Source organism: Pezoporus occidentalis, unplaced genomic scaffold (genome assembly GCF_034315485.1).
Source record: "Pezoporus occidentalis ecotype Australia unplaced genomic scaffold, CSIRO_AGI_Poc_V1 ctg9, whole genome shotgun sequence".
NCBI lineage: Eukaryota > Metazoa > Chordata > Aves > Psittaciformes > Psittacidae > Pezoporus > Pezoporus occidentalis.
Window position 1 is genome coordinate 4761962 of NW_026916262.1, and position 17591 is coordinate 4779552.

Consider the following 17591-nt stretch of genomic DNA (forward strand, 5'->3'; position numbering starts at 1 on the left):
AAGCTTTTTTAATCATTTACATGTGTACAATACAAAGTCAAGGTCATAGTCATCCTCATGGTTTTCTTTGGACAGCTGGTCACTTCTCTTCCCCAGCATGCTTGTGCAGGTCTTCAGAACAGCAGTCAAAGGTGACTGTAGGAAGTGATTCTAAAACCGCAAGAAAGTTGCCAGAAGGTTTGGGTGAATGTTGAGTCTGAAATTACCATGAATTATTTTTTGTTTAAATTGGCTATATTTCAAATTGGCTTCATTTTAGGGCTTAAAACTTTCTTCTGTGAGATTTTACAGTATAAATTCATTATTAATCACCTCCACAAACCCAAATTCAGCTGTGCATTGAAAGTGTGGGGTTTGCACTTACAGCATGGGAAATACGCCAGTTTAAAACTTGATTATGGGGACTGTTTATTTCTAGATAGTGTAGAGACAGCTCTTAATACCTGGAGGACTATCTGGGACCTGCATAATGATAGGTGCCATTCTGTTTGAAAGAAGGATTCACAAATTAGCAGTTTTGAATAACTTCAGATATTGAGCTTGCACTTCAAAAAGTAGGAAGGATATTTTTTTCTGTCTAAGTACCTACACTGAATAGAATTGCTGATTCTAACCTGCTGTATTTGGACACTGTTATCCGTATGTCTAATTAGTTGGTTATTAAACAGTTGTAAGTAAAAGGAAAGTTAGGTGACTTTGACTCTTTTGTCTCTCTGAAATGTGTGGTTCATGTGTCCTTTGTCTTTTGCTAGAATTCCCCACATGTTTTATGCTCAGTTAAAGAAGCTTTTACCATATGACCTGACAAGATCCCTTTACCATTGCTTGAAGCTTCATTGTATTCCATCCACCATCTCCAAAATCTGTATTTGAAGTTGTGGCTGGTGAGAAGACTTGCTGTCCCTTCATGTGACTGTTTTGGTTTCTCATTATTTTAGTTGCCGTTGAGCTTTATGAAAGATGTGCTTTTTGTGTGAAGTATTACTTGTTAGAACAGCTTTCTAAAAATTACTATGGATGCTAAAAGATTTAAAAGAATTTCAGGAAGAAGTTCTGCTGATCGTAACCTAGATGAAGGAAGTATTTTATGCCTAACAGTCATGCGTGTGAACAGAGAGGCAACGAGAGATGGCATGCTTTTAAATCAGGAGGGTGCGCATATTTTGCAGAGGTTTTGTTCCAGTGCAGACAAACCAGGGTTCCTGGAATGCCTGTGATGTGCAGGTTCTTGTCTGCGTCAGAGCCTCCGGTTGCTTGGAGCGCCCGTTAATAATCTAGGAAGAAGTGCAGTCGTTTGATCTGAATGCTGAATCAGTCCGACTTAACTTTTTAACTCTTGGCATTCTTGTTCCTATTTTTCCTGCTGGCAAATGCTTCCCTTGGGGTTCAACGCAGTGATTCAAGGGATTTTTTTGGCATTTGAGATTCATTGAAGTCCTTCTAGTGAGAGAAACTCCTATGCCAGGCTGTATTTAAGGTATTTGAAGGAGGAGACATGCCAACATTGGCAAAACTTCAGATAGCTTTTTTAGTTCCTTCCTCTCCCCCTTTGAAAGCATAAATGCATTTGTAACTTCTGTATAGTACCTTGTAGCTACCACCCCAGCAAACGCCAGGAGTGGGGAGGATGGGAGAGCTGTCTCACTTGTGCATTCTCAGCAGAAGCAGTTGACCTTTAGACAAAGCTGATTTCCATTTTCTATCACATAAGAAAAGAATGCTTCCCCCCATATGAAAAAAAAGCCCTAGTATTTTCACAAATAAATTATTACAATGCTATCCTGTAACTTTGCCACTCAGTGCCTCAGTCATGCATCTTTGAGGTTAATTATGAGATCTTTTTCCATTGACTTGAATGAGAGTGGGATCAAGTCCTTATCAAGGTTAGGAGACTTAAATAGGGGTTTTGTATACTGTGGAATTACAGTGTGAAAGGAGCAGAAGAAAAGGGAAAGGATTGTTTTTCACTATACTGCTAAGTGTAGTATCTCAAGGATCCCATTGTAAGTCTGTATCTCATTTTATTGTTGCAGAGAAATGGCATGGCTTATCTGTGCAGTCATTGTTTTCCTGTATACTGAGATAACGGTACAAATATTTTAGCTGATACCAAATGGAATATAGGGCTTCCCAGCTGTGAACTTCACATTTTCTGCTCAGCAAACAATCCAAATCTTATTCTTCCGCAGGTGCACTTAACTTGGCACCTTTGTAAGAAATTAATAATGGGCTTAACCTCAATGAGCTATTATACTGAATGCCACATCAGGCTGTGGATGTTTAGAGAAATGTTCTGGATAAAGAAGTTTCAGTATTTAATTCTTTGTACTTACATTCCATTGAACATGCTTCACTTACCTTATCTTCTGGGTTAGAAGTACCTTTGCTTTTTAGCCATATGTTAACATCTCTACAATTTGAGATGTTTCGTTTCTTTCACGCTGAAAGTTAACTGTACCTGGTTCTTTGACAGAACTCGTATCTGTAGAAAAGAGCTGATCCGCAAGTGATGTGGGAATGTGGAGGAGGGTGTATTCCAGTTTACTGCTTTTCAAAGTGAATGAAATGGCCACTAGTAAATTAGTGGCCAGCGGCTGATTGAGACTACACCTGGCTGCTGCATCATGTCGTAGATTTACCTGCTGCTGAAGTGTCAAAGCTTTGACAGTTTGCAAGGAGTTAAAGCTCTCAGCAGGAAAGCGAGAGGAAGTTTAGCTGGCTTTTAAATTCGAGGCAAAGAGCAAACCATTGCTTTCTTACTGTTGAGTGTTGACAGGCACATAAAAGCTGATAATGTAAGTCCAGGGGTTTAAGAGACTTAGTAGAGTTGCTTTTTTTGTCGTATGACTGTATTTTAATGCCTCATTAAAGAAGCAGAACCCTTTGAAATTCTTTACTAGATGGCATTTAGAAAAAGGTGAGATGGTTGGGTAAAAATGTCAGTGTTTAAAAACTAAGTCATCTTAACCTCCATCTCTAATTTCAGATGGGTAAATGAAATCATGGAAGCTAACAGTTCTGAGCTGTGAATAACGCAGTGGCGATATCCAGGGACCAGGACTTTCCTATTCTTACACCAGCTCTCACAGCTCCAGTGAAGGGCAAAATATGTGTTGATCATGTTGGTCTTGCTCACAGAGAAATGAAAGGCATAAAAAGAAATGTGGTTGCCTGAGTCTGTGCTATCAACTGGCATGGAAGCAGAACCTGGCATTAAAGATTTTCTATTCTGTTTTGTTTTAAAGTAGAATTTCCAACCAGACAGAAATTTTTGCTCTTGTAGTTACAAAATATAACTGTGGTATAGTGTTTGTTGTTCTGGTTTTGGTTTTGTTTGTTGGTTTTGTTTTTTTTTTAAAGGTCCCCTAATTCAACCTGGAGCCTTTTCAAAATGGATGCTGTGCCATGCTGCTTTGAGAAATAAGAGTATGCTTTAAAACAAGTTGGTCCTTTAATTGAAAAATAAGTAAAAATAAATGTAAAAGGAAAACAAACCCCCCCAAACCCAGCAAAAACTGAAGGGAACGGGGAACCCCAAACCAAAGTTGTTGTTTGTTTAGCTTAACATCTGCAGAATCCAGCAATGTTTTCTGCTTTTGTCTGAAAAACAACTTTATTAACATGTAGACAGCAGCTATTTTGGCTCTCTGCCTCTGTTATTAATTGTATCAGTACAGTTCTTAGATAAACACATTAATGAAGGATACATTTTACTAAGTACTCTTGTTTGCTTATCTGATATTTGAATTGCCTGAGTACTTGTTTGTAAACTTTCTAAAAGCTCATAGCACTTAACAGAGGTTTAAAAAACTATACAGCTATTGTGATGAACTTCAGAGTTTTTCCTCTATGACAAGCTCTGATACTGCAGAGAGTTATTACAGGTGTCTCACAATTGCTTTCTTGACCAAAGGATTAGGTTCAGACTATGTGAGCTAGTACTTGTTTTTGTTAGAGAGGATTATTTATTTTATGCTTTGCCTGTCATTGCTTGGTATGGTATGACTCTTCATATGGGATCTGTATTTCCTTTTCTTTTTCTTGCACAACAACTAGATTAGTAATGCCCACCCTGGTACATTCAATACCATGCAGAGCAAGGAAAAGCTAGATTTGAACTACCAAAATAAATTGCTAAGGCTGTAAGCTTTGATCACTTGATAAACTTCAATATTCAACATTTTTTTCAGTGGAATTTCCATTGCTGGTTGAAATTGGTTAGAAGCTGTTTGTAGCTAGTGATCTGTTAGCTTACAGCTGTACAGTGAAACATTTGTTGGTTTATAAATGAGAGTTGCCTAGATATGATGATCCCAACAGCAACATTACAAATGCAAAATTTGTTTAGTTTCTGATATTTGTTGTTGCTTGTACTGGGTTTCACACAAATAATGGCCAGTTTTAATTAAAAGATGATTAAAGGTAGACTTGTTACTGTATTTATTCTCTTGAAAATTATTTGTGAAATTTTCTTGCTACTGTCTTTGGGTAATTCCATTTCTAGACACATGTCGGCTGGGCAAGCTTGTTTTGTTTTGGTTCTTTTTTTTTCCTTTTAACTAAGATGTTATGTAACCAAGCAGACTTTCGCAAAGGCATCTTAAGTAAAACAAAGCCGGTTCAGCCACAAGGTCATTTTTCATTTTAAATAATAGGCGAAGCTCCATCGTTTTGCAGAGTCGTGTTTCAGTTGGTCTAGAAAATATGGCTGAGGTGTCTGGTATCTCGGTTTGTTCTTTGTTGTTGGGTTTGGTTTGATTTTTTGTTTTTGTTTTTAAATCGGAATTGCTTACTGACAGACATCGGGTTCAAGGCTGCACAAGTCTCTTGATCATTACCAAAACCCAAGGAATGATCAAGGAATCATCAAGCAGTTCAGACTAGAGGGGACTGTGGCAGCCATCAGTGGCCTCTGTGATCATCTTCCAGTGTTCTGCCACTGTTACAGTGAAGAATAATTGCCTGATGCCTAGTTGGGATTGTCCATATTCCAGCTTGCATCCGTTGCCTCTTGTGCATCTCCATTGCCATTGTGCATCTCTGTCTTGCCTTCACCTTCCCATTGAGTAGTTGTAGACAGCAGTGAGGTCCTCCTTTAGCCGACCCTTCTCCAGGCAGAGAAAACTCCATACCATCAGCCTTTCCCTGCACATTGTGTGCATCAACCCCCAGCTGTCTTATATGGAGAAAATAGAAGCGGTATTTTATTTTCACAAGCCAGGCTATGCTGTTTACCTTGGTGGAAATGATCAGGGTTCTTTATTATTCTTCAGGGCAAAAGGGGTAACTTTAGTGTTTATGCCCTCATGGGGCCTAGTGCCTTCCAAACCTGTGGTCTTCGGGCTCTGGCAGTTTGTTGCTCACTTCTAAGGAGGCCAGGAAAGGTAATAAAGAAATGTAAGGCTGTTGCCAGTAGCTGCAATTACAGTTATCCACAGCTAAATTGGTAATATTTTTAAGGGATTGCATCTTGGAAAAATGATGAAAACTTTTTTGGTAAGCCAAGTGTGTAATATTGCATGTATAAATTGTTATTTCCCCTTACGTCCAAGGAGGACAGAAGAAGCAGGCAAGCTTGGATCCAGAGTCTTAACTGCTTAGATTCATAGTAGTCTTGGAAGGAGTTGGAAGGAGCTTGCTTTTTTTTTGTGGGGTATTTGCTATATTTTAGCAGAGGTAACAGAAGTGCTCGGATATCTCAGTCAAAAATCAGAGCCAAGCTGAATTGAGTGGTACAGATATGTCAAGAGGAAGTGAATTCATTTTTAGAATTGACAAGAGCACAGCCAACCAGAGCAGGAGGAAGGTAAGAGGATAAAAAACCCCCATAATAACATTTTCAGCAGGGGGTGAAACTTGAAGCTTGTCATGGAAGACACACGCATATTCTCTGTGGTAATGTTTTCATTAACGTAAAATTGATCGGCAAGATTGCTCTGTCTGTGTTGAAAAGTTTGGAGAGGGCAATGAAGTTACAACCAAATGAATTCTTGTTCAGTAGCCAGTGCCTCTCTCCTAAAGGGAGTGAATGCATACTGAACTTTTGTCAGAATTCGCACTGCACTTTATGGTTTGCTGGGAGCTTTGGGAGATTTTTTTGGTTGTTGTCATCTTTGAAGTCTACTTATGACATCTGAAAATATTGGTTAGCAATACTGGTTTTCGTCTCACCTCTGTGTACAGCAGGTGCTACCCAGTGTCTGTTGCTTCTTCCAGCCACAAAAGGGATGTGGTTCCCATCTGAATGGAAGTAGCCCTTCTAAGTGAGAGACTTCAGCCTCCTGCTTCTCTGCCCTGCTGTGGTTGCCTCTAAGAGTGCCAGCACGCCCCTGGGGCTGTTGCAGAACAGTTACTTTTCTGCCTGGGGATTAGTGACAAGTCAACCAATTCATTTTATGGGTGCATCTGAAGAAGTATCGTAACTTTTGCTTTCCATTGGTGTGCTCCAGATGTTAGTATGTTACCTGGAGGTGAAAAACCATTGTTAATGCATCTGTGTTTTGATATTAGGTGCAGCTTTATTGCACTTCTTTAAATGATTAGTTTGTACTACAGAAAGAACCACCCTGATTTCTGAAACTTTTCTCATGACTTATGAGCAGTATTTTCTGAGCAACTGAATGTAGAATCACACCAATTTCAGATTGGCATGCATGTGTTGTGTGGTATTGTGTCAGAGATCTGAAGAACCGCTCAGAAGCTGTTCCAGTTCAGTTGGTCAAAAATGCACTTTTTATGAAAGGCTAACTCTAGATTTGCACGATTGACTATAATGGCTCTAATTTTAAAAGACAGAGGTAACAGCACTTCCAGTTGGTGGGATAATTCAAGAATGCTACATGCTCAGATGACTAAAATATTGTGCTTTGTGCTGCTACTTCATGCTGCTTTAAAAGAAAAACAATAGGTATGGAAAAGGTGAGGAAAAGCCATTTGAGAGTAGATTTCAACTATGAGGTCGCTCTTTGGTTAAGAGTAGGCTGAGGGTTAGCCATCTTTCATGTCCTGTTGGGGAAAAAAAAAAGCCCAACATGATTACTAGGCAGCATTTGGGGAGGAACCAGAAGCTTCCACACCAGAATATATTTAATTGTGGCAGCAGCAGTATACCACTTCAAGCTTTATTTTTATTTTATTGTTTTTTTCCCCATCCTCTATTCAAATTGTCCTGGAATTACAAATTAGAAGGTAAAAACTTCAGCAGGCCCTAAGAGCTAGGGAAGTGTTTTGTTATTACAAATTTTAGTATGAAATTTCAGGTAGCAAAATACACATAATTCTGCTGTGTGTGTAATTTAGTTTTCTAAATTGGAAAATCTGCTGTTACCTAGCAGTTAATGACTATTTTTTTCCAACATTTGGAGTGCAGAACCTGATTCGATAAGCTGATAAAAGAAAACAAAACTGATAACACGTTGGAAGTGCTGAAAGTGAAAATTACAGTTTAGGTAGTTTTGGGGGTAGATAGTTAGACATTTTAATTGAACTAAAATAGTTTTATACTAATACAGTACTGTTGTGGGAGTACATTTTGTGGTGCATTTGAAATTGAAGTATTTAAGTGGGGGAAAATGCATGTTAATGCTTTGCAAGAATTTTTTCTTTTTTTAATACCATCTATCTAGCAAAATAGCTGTTAAAGAAATAGAGCTCTCAAGTCTGTACTGGAAAGTAAAGTGTAAAGTTTGGGATAATTTCTCTGAGCCAGGAGTTTGCTTTTATCCCTTTGCTTGGTGTGTTAAACTGCTGTAGGAAACAATCGTGAATTCTTACGTAAATTTGTATTCCTGGACAATTACTGTGAAATTAGCCTTTGCCAGTGTAGAAAAAGGTGTTGAGTCAGTCTGGATTCTGAAAGTCCAACGTTTTTGACATCTCCATGATAGGAATAACAGAAATGAGTCCAGATGATGTGATTTCACTTACCCACATGGAAATGGAGGCATTGAATTTGATGTGACAGCTTTGGTTACACACAAACAGCACTAGCTTATGTTAAGCAGTGGAAACCCCTGCTTGTCCATTACAGTTCAGCACTCATCCACAGCTGGACTAGCTCAATGTAGTTAAATTGGTTAAAATTACCATTTTTATTATTTGAATTTAATTTTGTCTTTGGGGATTTTCTCTGAATTTGGAGTAACTAGTCCTATGAAAACATAAGCTACCACTTACACATGCACACGTATGTACACAAAGTTACCAAATGAAGTGAATTACAGGGGACTTTGGGGTGTTTATATGCAAGTGTGTATGTGCAGCCACATTTTTCAGGTGCAGATGAAACTGATATTAGTCTAAATGGATCAGGTGCACTAAGGGAGGGTTTTGCACTGTTTGGAATGAATCTGTTTAAGAACAGTAGTGGTACCACACAATAGTGTGCAGATAAATTGCACTGACCAGGGCTGCTATCTTTTTTTCCAATTAACCCCCACCCTTTTTGAGTCGTGTAATACAATCCTATTATCTTCAAATTATGTGCTCCGTTTCTACTCTGCCAGCTTCAGTTTGAACGTTCTACCAGATACTTTCCTCATAATATTTTAAGAAGGAAGGAACCTAATTTAATCAATTTGTTTATTTATTTAAAATCAGAATTGCAGAATAGGTTGTGGTCCATGTTTTGCAAGGACTTAAGAGGCAGTGAAAATATAGCAGTAATGTGTTATTTCAGGGTTTCTAACCTGTGGAAAAGTTGTCTGTGATAGCCTTTTGTGCTCTTGTTTTGTTGAGGGAAGTTAAGAGGGAGTACCTTTCCTTTGCAATCCTTAGTCATGAAGCTTTCCAATGTGTTATTTAATTTACAGTTATTTAATTTATGAAGTATTTCAACTTGTTTCCTTGGCAAAGCTGGAGGGAGTTGAAGAAGGCCACTGTAGCGCCTGTACTTCTAGAGTGCTGTACCTCACCCGAGTGAACGGGGGTGAATGGACTACCCAACCATTTGGACTACCCATCTTTCCACATCTTAGCTGAACAGATATGATCTTGACATATGTTTTCCAAAATATGGAACACTTAGTGCCAGACTTTAGCATGATGGAAATAAACTAGCTGTGCATCTGATGGTCTCAAGAGTAAATGAAAAAAACCCAACAAACCAAAAACTCCAAACAAACAACAAAAAGAAAGCACCAACCCAAACACTGGAAAAACCCCAGCAATTCCAATAGAACAAGATAATACAAAATGAGCATTTTGAGTGTTTTTGACATATATATGCACATGCCTGTGTATACACATGCTTTTGTACAAGTTTATTGTACTTTTTCTGTGGCCAGGAGCAGCAGGGCCTGGCTGCTCCACCATGCAGGTGGGCCTCCAGCTGAGCAAGGGTACCAAGAGGCCAGGACATAGGTACAGATCTCGCTGGTGAGGAGTGCAGTCCCACACTCCCTGAGTAAGGACAGAAGAAAGGTCTGGTGCAGTGACCAGGATCAGCCAGACAAGTCCACAGGGACGAGGCAGGCTCAAGCTGAGGCTGGGAAGTTAAGTTGGGGGTTTGTGGGCACCGGGATGCAGGAAAACCCTACAGCATGGCTCAGGCAGGGAAGATCAAGGACCTGAGATGAGGCTTCTCCTAGCTGTTTCTCCTGCAGCTGTTCGCCTGGACCTTGCTCATGGGTGGGTCATGGGGAAGAGGCTACAGAGCCTGGTGGTGCACTGAGGGTCATGAAGCTTATGGAAAATGTGGAGTTGGCTTAAATGGGCAATGAGGATCAAAGCCTGTGAAATCATTCTGTGCTCATCTCCACTGAGCTTTAGGTCATGTCTTAATTGGCAGTTGGCAAGGTGCTGGGGTTTCCTAGTCATGGTGATGAAACAGCTACTCTCATCAATAATTTAATTTGACCGACTGGGCTTTCTACTTTGCTTTTCTTCTGTGCAGAATTTATTTTAAGTGATTTTGTAAAAAATTACACTTTTTATTACAGCCCTTTAAAGGAAACTGTTTCCAAATGCATGAATAGAGGTGCTTAACCATTAACAAAATATGGTTTTATAAAGGTACTACCTTTTGTCTGAGCAAAATGACAGGGATTTGCATATTCAGGTTTTAAAAACCTTATCTCTTTATACTAAAGTACCTATTCCACACTCTTTGCATTAATTTTGTTTAGTTTAATTCAAGTTGTAGCTGTAATACTCCTGTTCCTCTTCAGGGCCTTAAGTGTGATGAATATGGAAGCAGTTACTTCCAGAAGGGTTTGAAAAAGTTACTGGTGCATGTGGAACTCTTACTAACTTATGGTAATTCATGTCTTTTCAAATTTGTCTTTTGTTTTCCTCTTTACAGAAGGTGCCCTGTGTTCTTTACAGAAGTTGCTATTACTGATATCAGCTGGGTAAAATAATTTTTTCTCAAGGCCCAGGGTTTTGGTTCAGGTTTTCTATACCATGCAGAAGTCACTTATTTTGTAAAGGTATAACATACATAGAGTGTATAGAGCATACAACTTGTGTAGAATAGAGCCTACAATGACAGCTATTCTCCAAAACTGTTGCAGCTGTTTTGTAAGGGCAATGTGTAAATGATGACTTTTTTCTAGCTCTACATTGAGAGAGTATTAACTTTGTTTGAGTTCATGATGACATGGCGTGGAAAAATTATGTACTTGTGCAAATAGTTTGAAAGAATTTCAGATGTAATGGAGCAGGTATTTATGGACTGTTCCCATTAAAGGTTTTAGTAGCTTGTTCTGTCAAGTGACTTTCTTGAATGTAAAATGTAGTGGGATAATGACTTTCAGTTTTTTCTTTTAAAATTTCCAGTTTCCAAATAGTTAATTCTTACCTGGGGAATACTGGTGGTCTTTCTTAGGTCAGGAGTGCCCTGTAGTTTTTCCAAAGCATTTTATTTCTAAGTATTTCCAAAGTATTTTATTTATTTCCAAAGCATTATTTCTATTATAATTCTTAATCACAGCATGGAAATGTGAATGCAGTATACTTGTTTGTACAGTAAGCGTTTAAGCATAAGCAATCACTACACTGGAGAGAAGAAAGCCCCCAGGACTCCAAAGACCAAATACCTCCACTGTGAACCAGCAGGTAGTTCACCTGGAGGGAAAATAGATCAGCTTATTTGTACGGGGATCAGAAACCAATGACAAGGTATCTGTTTCTTAATTAGAGGTAGCACAGGACAAACAATTATTTGTTTTAGAACCTTGCAGTTTATTTTAAAATTGAGTTTCAAAGTTTAATTTTTTTAAAGATTGACAGAAATGACAGCATGGATTTAAAAAAAATAGTATTTGAAGTCTTCAGCCTGTTGTTTGTTTTGCTTTCCAACAGCTCTGGTTCAAACAGTGCAACATAAAAATGGTTATATCTTTTGCTAGATTTTGATCTTGTGCTCTTATGGCTTCAGACACTGGAGCATTAACATTTTGTCTTTTTAAAACTAAACATGAAACATTAGTGTTTTAATATGGATTCAGAAGCTTCCGTTTTATAGAATCATAGAATAGTTTGGGTTGGAAGGGACCTTCAAAGGTCATCTAATCCTGTCTGGTCCTACCTCACTACAGTGAGTAGGGACATCTTCAACTAGATCAGATATTTTGATTAAGTACCAGTTTAGGATCAAACCACAGTTGCCCAGAGAGATTGTGGAATCTCTGTTGTTGGAGATACTCAAGCCTTAGATGGCCATGGCCCTGAACAGCCTGACCTGGTTGGACCTTCTTTGGCAGTAGGTTGGACCAGATGGTGTCCAGATGTCCTTTCCATCACAAATTATTCTGTAACTGAAACTGATTCCTTTAAAGAAAGGTCTAAGCAAACAAAATAACTCCTGCTGCTGAAGGACATTGCTGCTTCTCTGTTTTACTGTGTTTAGTTCAGTGACTTGTGGGTAGCCATGGAACTTCAGCTGCAGGTTTAAGGCAAAACTGCATTTTAAAATTGTCCATTTTTCATTTTAATACTGGACTTAGATAATTAGGGGATGATACTCTTAGAGCTGAATTACAACTTGGAGTTAGTTCTAGTGCATAATTGAATACCTTTTGATGGTTAAATCACAGGCTAAAATGATCTTTAATGTCTGAATCTGGCAATCTGACTACAGATGAAACTGAGTCAGTGACATTGTGGTAGATGAATGGGTGATGAGACCTAGCAAGGAAAGAGGAAAAACTGTCTACTGAGCATGTGTAGAAATTTGTGAACCATAAATAGTTGCAAAAAGGAAGTACAGCGTATGTGTAAAAAGACAGTGGCAGACAGGATACCTTGTTTTATGCCATCAAAGAATCAATAGAAGCACAATAGTCTTCCAGTCAGCTGCCTGCACTGTCTAATCCAACATGTGCTTTGTCAGAAGAACCTCTGTTATTAGTTACCAAGTCATACTGACATCAATAAACAGTATGATTTTGAGAAGGTCAAGTAGTATAGGGAGTTCTCTTACTCTTGTGCGACATACCTATACTAATGGGGTGGCCTATACTAATGGACTTGGCCATTTGCAAGTCATAGCAAAAATTAAGTGTACATCTCTGCTTGAACTGTTCAGAAGGGTATATGTCCTTACATGAACTTCTGAGGCATGCATGTGCCTTTTAATCTCTAAAATAGACAAGGGAACGCAAACGCCCTGGATATAGACTTGACTGTATTCCTAGCTGGCTTGATAAGGTTTTAAGTATCATTGCTGTGGGTTCTTTTGCTATTTGTAACGCCAGTAATTAAACATCTTATTTTGTCTGATATTCTGAAATTGCCATTCTTTTAACTTCTTGATGTTTGATTTTCGTGAGCTGGAATTTTTATTTTGTGCCCCAACTAAGGAGGATTTACAAAGCACAGAGTTGGAGGATCGAGATGCATTTGTTCCTTCAAGATAGCTAGTGTATGATAAGGAGTTAAAATAGAATTACAGATGTACAATCAGATGACACTCCATACCTTTCATATGTTAACAAGTGAATATTGTGAGGAGCCTGCCTTGATCAAAAGGAATTTGAGGCTGCTTTTATACTAGCTAGCTGAGATTTTCCTATTTCTTTCCTTGCATCAAGTAAGAAAGTGCCTTTTCTCTTTCAAAAAGACAGGTCTGGAGTCAAACCAAACATAGATTTTGGTAAACAGTGACTCGTTCCTAGTCTCTTCCAAGTAATATCAGTATCTTGCTCTGGGGAAATTCTGGAGGTGGGATGAAAGGTAAAGAAACATATGAGCATCTGATTTCTGTGCAAGAGACAGGTACCAGACTTATCCAGGGAATATCTTCATTCCTCTGGAGAAACAGAATGGTTCCTACCAGGAAGAGGCAGCCTTTATTTTCTTCTGTTTGTGCATAAGACAGGCTTGTCTTCTTCACGGTGGTTGCCTTCTTTGAAGGAAGTCTGGCAGAAAGCAGAAACTGCATATGACACGTGACAAGGTGCCTTGAGCTGTGTCAGTAGGAAGCATGCTAAATACAAGACTATCAGTAGAGGGACAGAACCTCACCCTGAACCAATTGGCTTTACCTGCTATTGCCTTGAGAGCAGAATTTTGCTTCTGGAAAATGCTGGCAGACAAGATCCAAGCCAGCTGTGATGGAGCATGAAGACATGAATGAACAATGCTGTCATGGGGCCACTGATGTTGCCTGGAGAAAATTCTCATAGGACATTAGGACTTGAAGTTCTGAGTTTTATGAATTTGGTGTTAACTGGGGTCAATATTTGTAAATTAAATCCAGCTTGTCTTTTCACCGCTGATTCCTTGGGATCAGTGGGGGCTATGTTTTTAAAGATGAAATTACTGACTGTGTTGAGGGATGGGAAGAGGTCTGCAGTATCATCTCTGCTCTCTCTGTGAAGCGCCCCTCGCTTTAGAACAAGCTGTTGTGGTGGCTGTACGCAAGCTGCAGTGTTTTTGTGTCTGTGCAGAAGGACACTTACCCTTTCACCTCCTTGGGACCGTTTTTTCCTATGTCTTTGTCCTTCATTCACTAGGGTACTTCCTGCCATCTTCCCAGCTGCTGTGCCTGGCTGGCATGGCCTGAGCCAGAAGCCAGAACTCAACTTATGCAGGAGACGGGACCTCATGGCCCCAAGGAGTTGGCTCCCACCCTCACTTGTGGCAGTGGGGTGAGCTGGAAGGCAGCTCCCAGGCCTGCCTGGTAGGCAGAGGCTGGCTCCAGCAAGGTGGCTCCCAGCTTGTTCTGAACACAGGCAGACACAAAGTTCCTGTGATTTCTTTGACCCCAGGCACCAGCCATGCTTGGGAACTGGCTTCCAGCTCTGCTGCTCACAGAGACAGACAAGAGCTTGGGGTTTGGGCTTCTGGTCTTTATTCCACAAAGCGTGCAGGGAGCAGGAGACCAGCTCCTGGCCCTGCCTGTGGGTAGGGAGTGTGCCCTGGGAACCAGTTCTCTGAGCCTGCAGGAACTAGCAGGAGACAAGAACTGGCTCTTGGCTGGCATTGCTAGGGATTTGTACACAATTAGGAAGGCTTGTAGCAGTTGGGAGCCCTGTCTTCAGGAGGTATCTGCTCTGTATTTTTGGCTGAGACAGACTGCCACATTGAAGCGGGCACTATCGTGTGAGACGGGTACTTCCTCAGGTCTTGTTGCTGTTTCCATTAGTTAAAATATGTACTGTCCAGTTCCAGCAATGTATGGTACTAACTAATTGTTGTATAACTTGGTGTGTTTCAAATAGTTGTTTCTTTACCAAAAATGCCATGTATTACCAAAACCTCTGGCAGGCCGTTGCCTAGTTATGGCTACTAAACTATGAAGCTTGCATTTTGTTGCGATTAAACAAACTTGTTGCACTGCCCTTCTCCTTGTAGCAGAGGTCTAGGGTTAAATTCTGCTTAGTGCTGGAGGAGGTCATAAGTTTGTGTTCCTGCCTGCCATGTCCCCTTGTTCTCTGTCCTGCATGTCAATGCTCCAACTACAGAAAAGCAGATCTTGAAATTCTGGTATTTTTGTAGTTGATTTGTTTGAACGTGGAAAACTCTGGGAATAATGACAACAGCCTGAATTATAGTCACACAAAACTTTCATTGTTAGCAGCTTGGAAAGATTATGCTGGAAATTGCTTAGCTTTAGCCTTGTTTCTATAAGCTGACTTTTAATTTTAGTCTTTTCTTGCTTGAATTGGAAACTTCAAGTATCTAGAGTCTCTTCTAGGCAAATGCTTTGAGTATAAAAATCACAAAGATTATTCAGAGACTGTGAGGGTGTTCAAAACTTTATGATGATTTCGGTAAGGAAAAAAAATAGGTTTGCTTTATGGTATGTTATTAATTTATGTGAACAATATTTACTTTCCTGCTAGAAAATGTCATATTTGTTTATATGCTTGTCTTTTGTGGTTATTTTATTTCATTATTAAATGAACATTTTTCTTTTCTTCCCAGAGGATGCTAAGCAAGTTTTTGGCCAGACCACGATTCATCAGCACATTCCTTTTAACTGGAATTCAGAGTTCGTACAGCTGCATTTTGGAAAGGATAGAAAAAGACACCTAACATACCCAGAGTTCACCCAGTTTTTACTGGTGGGTCTAATACAATACAGTTTGTCAAGAATAATAAGAAGGATGTAAGAATGAAACTATTTCAAACCTGTCAAGTACCACGCTGGTAGGGAAGTTAAAAGATAGACCAAGTGTAGTCTTTTACAGTCAGAGTGCTGGATAATAGTGTGTTGTTAAATACAATATGCTTACCGTAAAACTGCTGATTCAGGCTAGCTGGGTTTTTTCTTCTTTGTTTTTGGCAGCTGTGTACAGGAGGTGATCTTTTCTAAAGTGTTGTGTAAACAGACATGAAATGAAAAACCTAGACCTCTAATTCTGAAAATCTCCTGTATATTTAAATCCATGATTCAAAGAACGTTACATGACAGTACTGAGCATTTTGAGCCCAGTTGTCAGACTGGTATTAAGAAATAATTCTGTCTGTAAGCAGCATGTTTACCAAACATGTGTTTACTTCAGTGATATCCAATAAAGATGCTTTGCTGCAAGCCCTTTACACGTACTTCTTTACTTTTGACCTTTTTTGAATTAAGAGTATCTCAGATAGAGAAATGCTACTTAGCCTCGCTTGTGGTATATAGAGAATAAAATACTATCTTTCTTTTGCAAGGAATTCTTGGCTATTCATACTTTGGGGTTCTTTGCTACAAAACGTAAAATATTGTGCTAATAAAAAAAAATAGTTTATCTGCATTTCAGCAGTACTGTAAAAAATAGTCTTCAGTAGAAAAAGTGATTCTTGAAGTGGTGAAACACGTGAGTTTCTTATTTGTATTCCTTCTGAATACTTAATGCTTGTATTAGTATTTACACTAGAGAGTTTTAAAATGGGAACCTGCTTCAAGACTGCAAGGTTTCTTTTTTTCTTGTTTACACAAGTATGTTAGTTCACAGTAGGAGGTGGTATCATTTTGATGAGGAATAATTAAGATAATGCTATTGAGACAAATGTTTCAAATTGACTTTGTAGAACAGCCTAATTAACTTGGTATGAAGAGGACGTCAGGTATCACATGATTAAACTGTATTCCCTTAGGTTTTGTATTGACTATTGTAACTCCTAAGTAGCTGAAGTATAAACCAGTTTTGTGGGAGAATAGTGAACTAGAACCAGGTTTGGATAAAACAAGCAAATGTGTTACTAGATTAGGAAAAAATGCCTCTGACTGCATGTTCTGGTGTTCTAGGATCTCCTTGCAATAACAGAATAAGCTCTGGTTATGTATCCTGATTTTGGTGGATTAAAATCACAGTTTTAACAGACTACCACTCCTATTTGCCTCATGTGTCTGTCTGTTTAGAGATCTGAGGAAAACCTGAAATAAAATCCAGAATGAAAAGGACAGTTTTTCACAAAAAAAAAAGGGGGGGGGGGTGTGAGAACATTGAAAGGGATTAAAACCACAGACCTCAAAGAGCCTGTAGCCTCATGGCTTGGCCTGTGAAAGATTGAGTTCTTTCTTTGTGTCTTTGGGTTCTTTCATGGTTGTTTTTTTGTTTTGTTTTTTTTTTTTTTTTAAATTAAGAGAAGCAAGAGCTGAGACAGGAGTTTCCTGATTTTGGAGATGAGTCCTAACTACCAGGCTTTCTCATCCTGTGGAGGGGTATCCCTCTTTTCTTGTCTTAAATGACTTTTCTTGGATGTGATCATATTCTGGGGAGAATTGTATTTGGTTTTGGTGTGTCTTGCCCCTGCCTCTTTTTCTTTGTTGTTTTGGTTTTATTTTTCAATTGGCTCTACTGCAAAAGTGAATCTTAGCTAGCTGCCTTGCAGAATAAAAGGTGCTGGAGCACATCAGTGGTCCTTGTGAGCCAGGCACCCCTTTTGGTGATGATCTATAGAAGGAGGAAGAGCATAAATCTGGAGAATAAGAGTGATGATTCTGGGTGTCCTCTAGAGAGGTGAGATGCATTCAGAAAAAGTTCTAAGGCTGCTGATAAAAATGCTCTCACCATTGGTGCAGACAGCAAGAACTTTCCCATAAGTGGATTGTCCTAAGACTGCTGAAGCTGTCTGCTATCAGTACAGTCTGTTAGGATGCTCAGTCTGTCACAGTAATTGGGTACATCTGTTTATCCACTTTCTAGAACTGTAAATCT

General features: G+C 39.2%; 1 protein-coding gene across 2 annotated transcripts in view; it reads left to right on the forward strand.

Moving 5' to 3' along the window:
* SLC25A13 (solute carrier family 25 member 13) overlaps positions 1-17591 on the forward strand; it is a 100102-nt gene that overhangs the window by 34567 nt on the left and 47944 nt on the right. For both annotated transcript variants that reach the window (XM_062605038.1, XM_062605037.1), the window contains one exon: positions 15370-15509. In XM_062605038.1, the coding sequence (XP_062461022.1) occupies positions 15370-15509 (140 nt within the window). The remainder of the gene's footprint in view (positions 1-15369; positions 15510-17591) is intronic.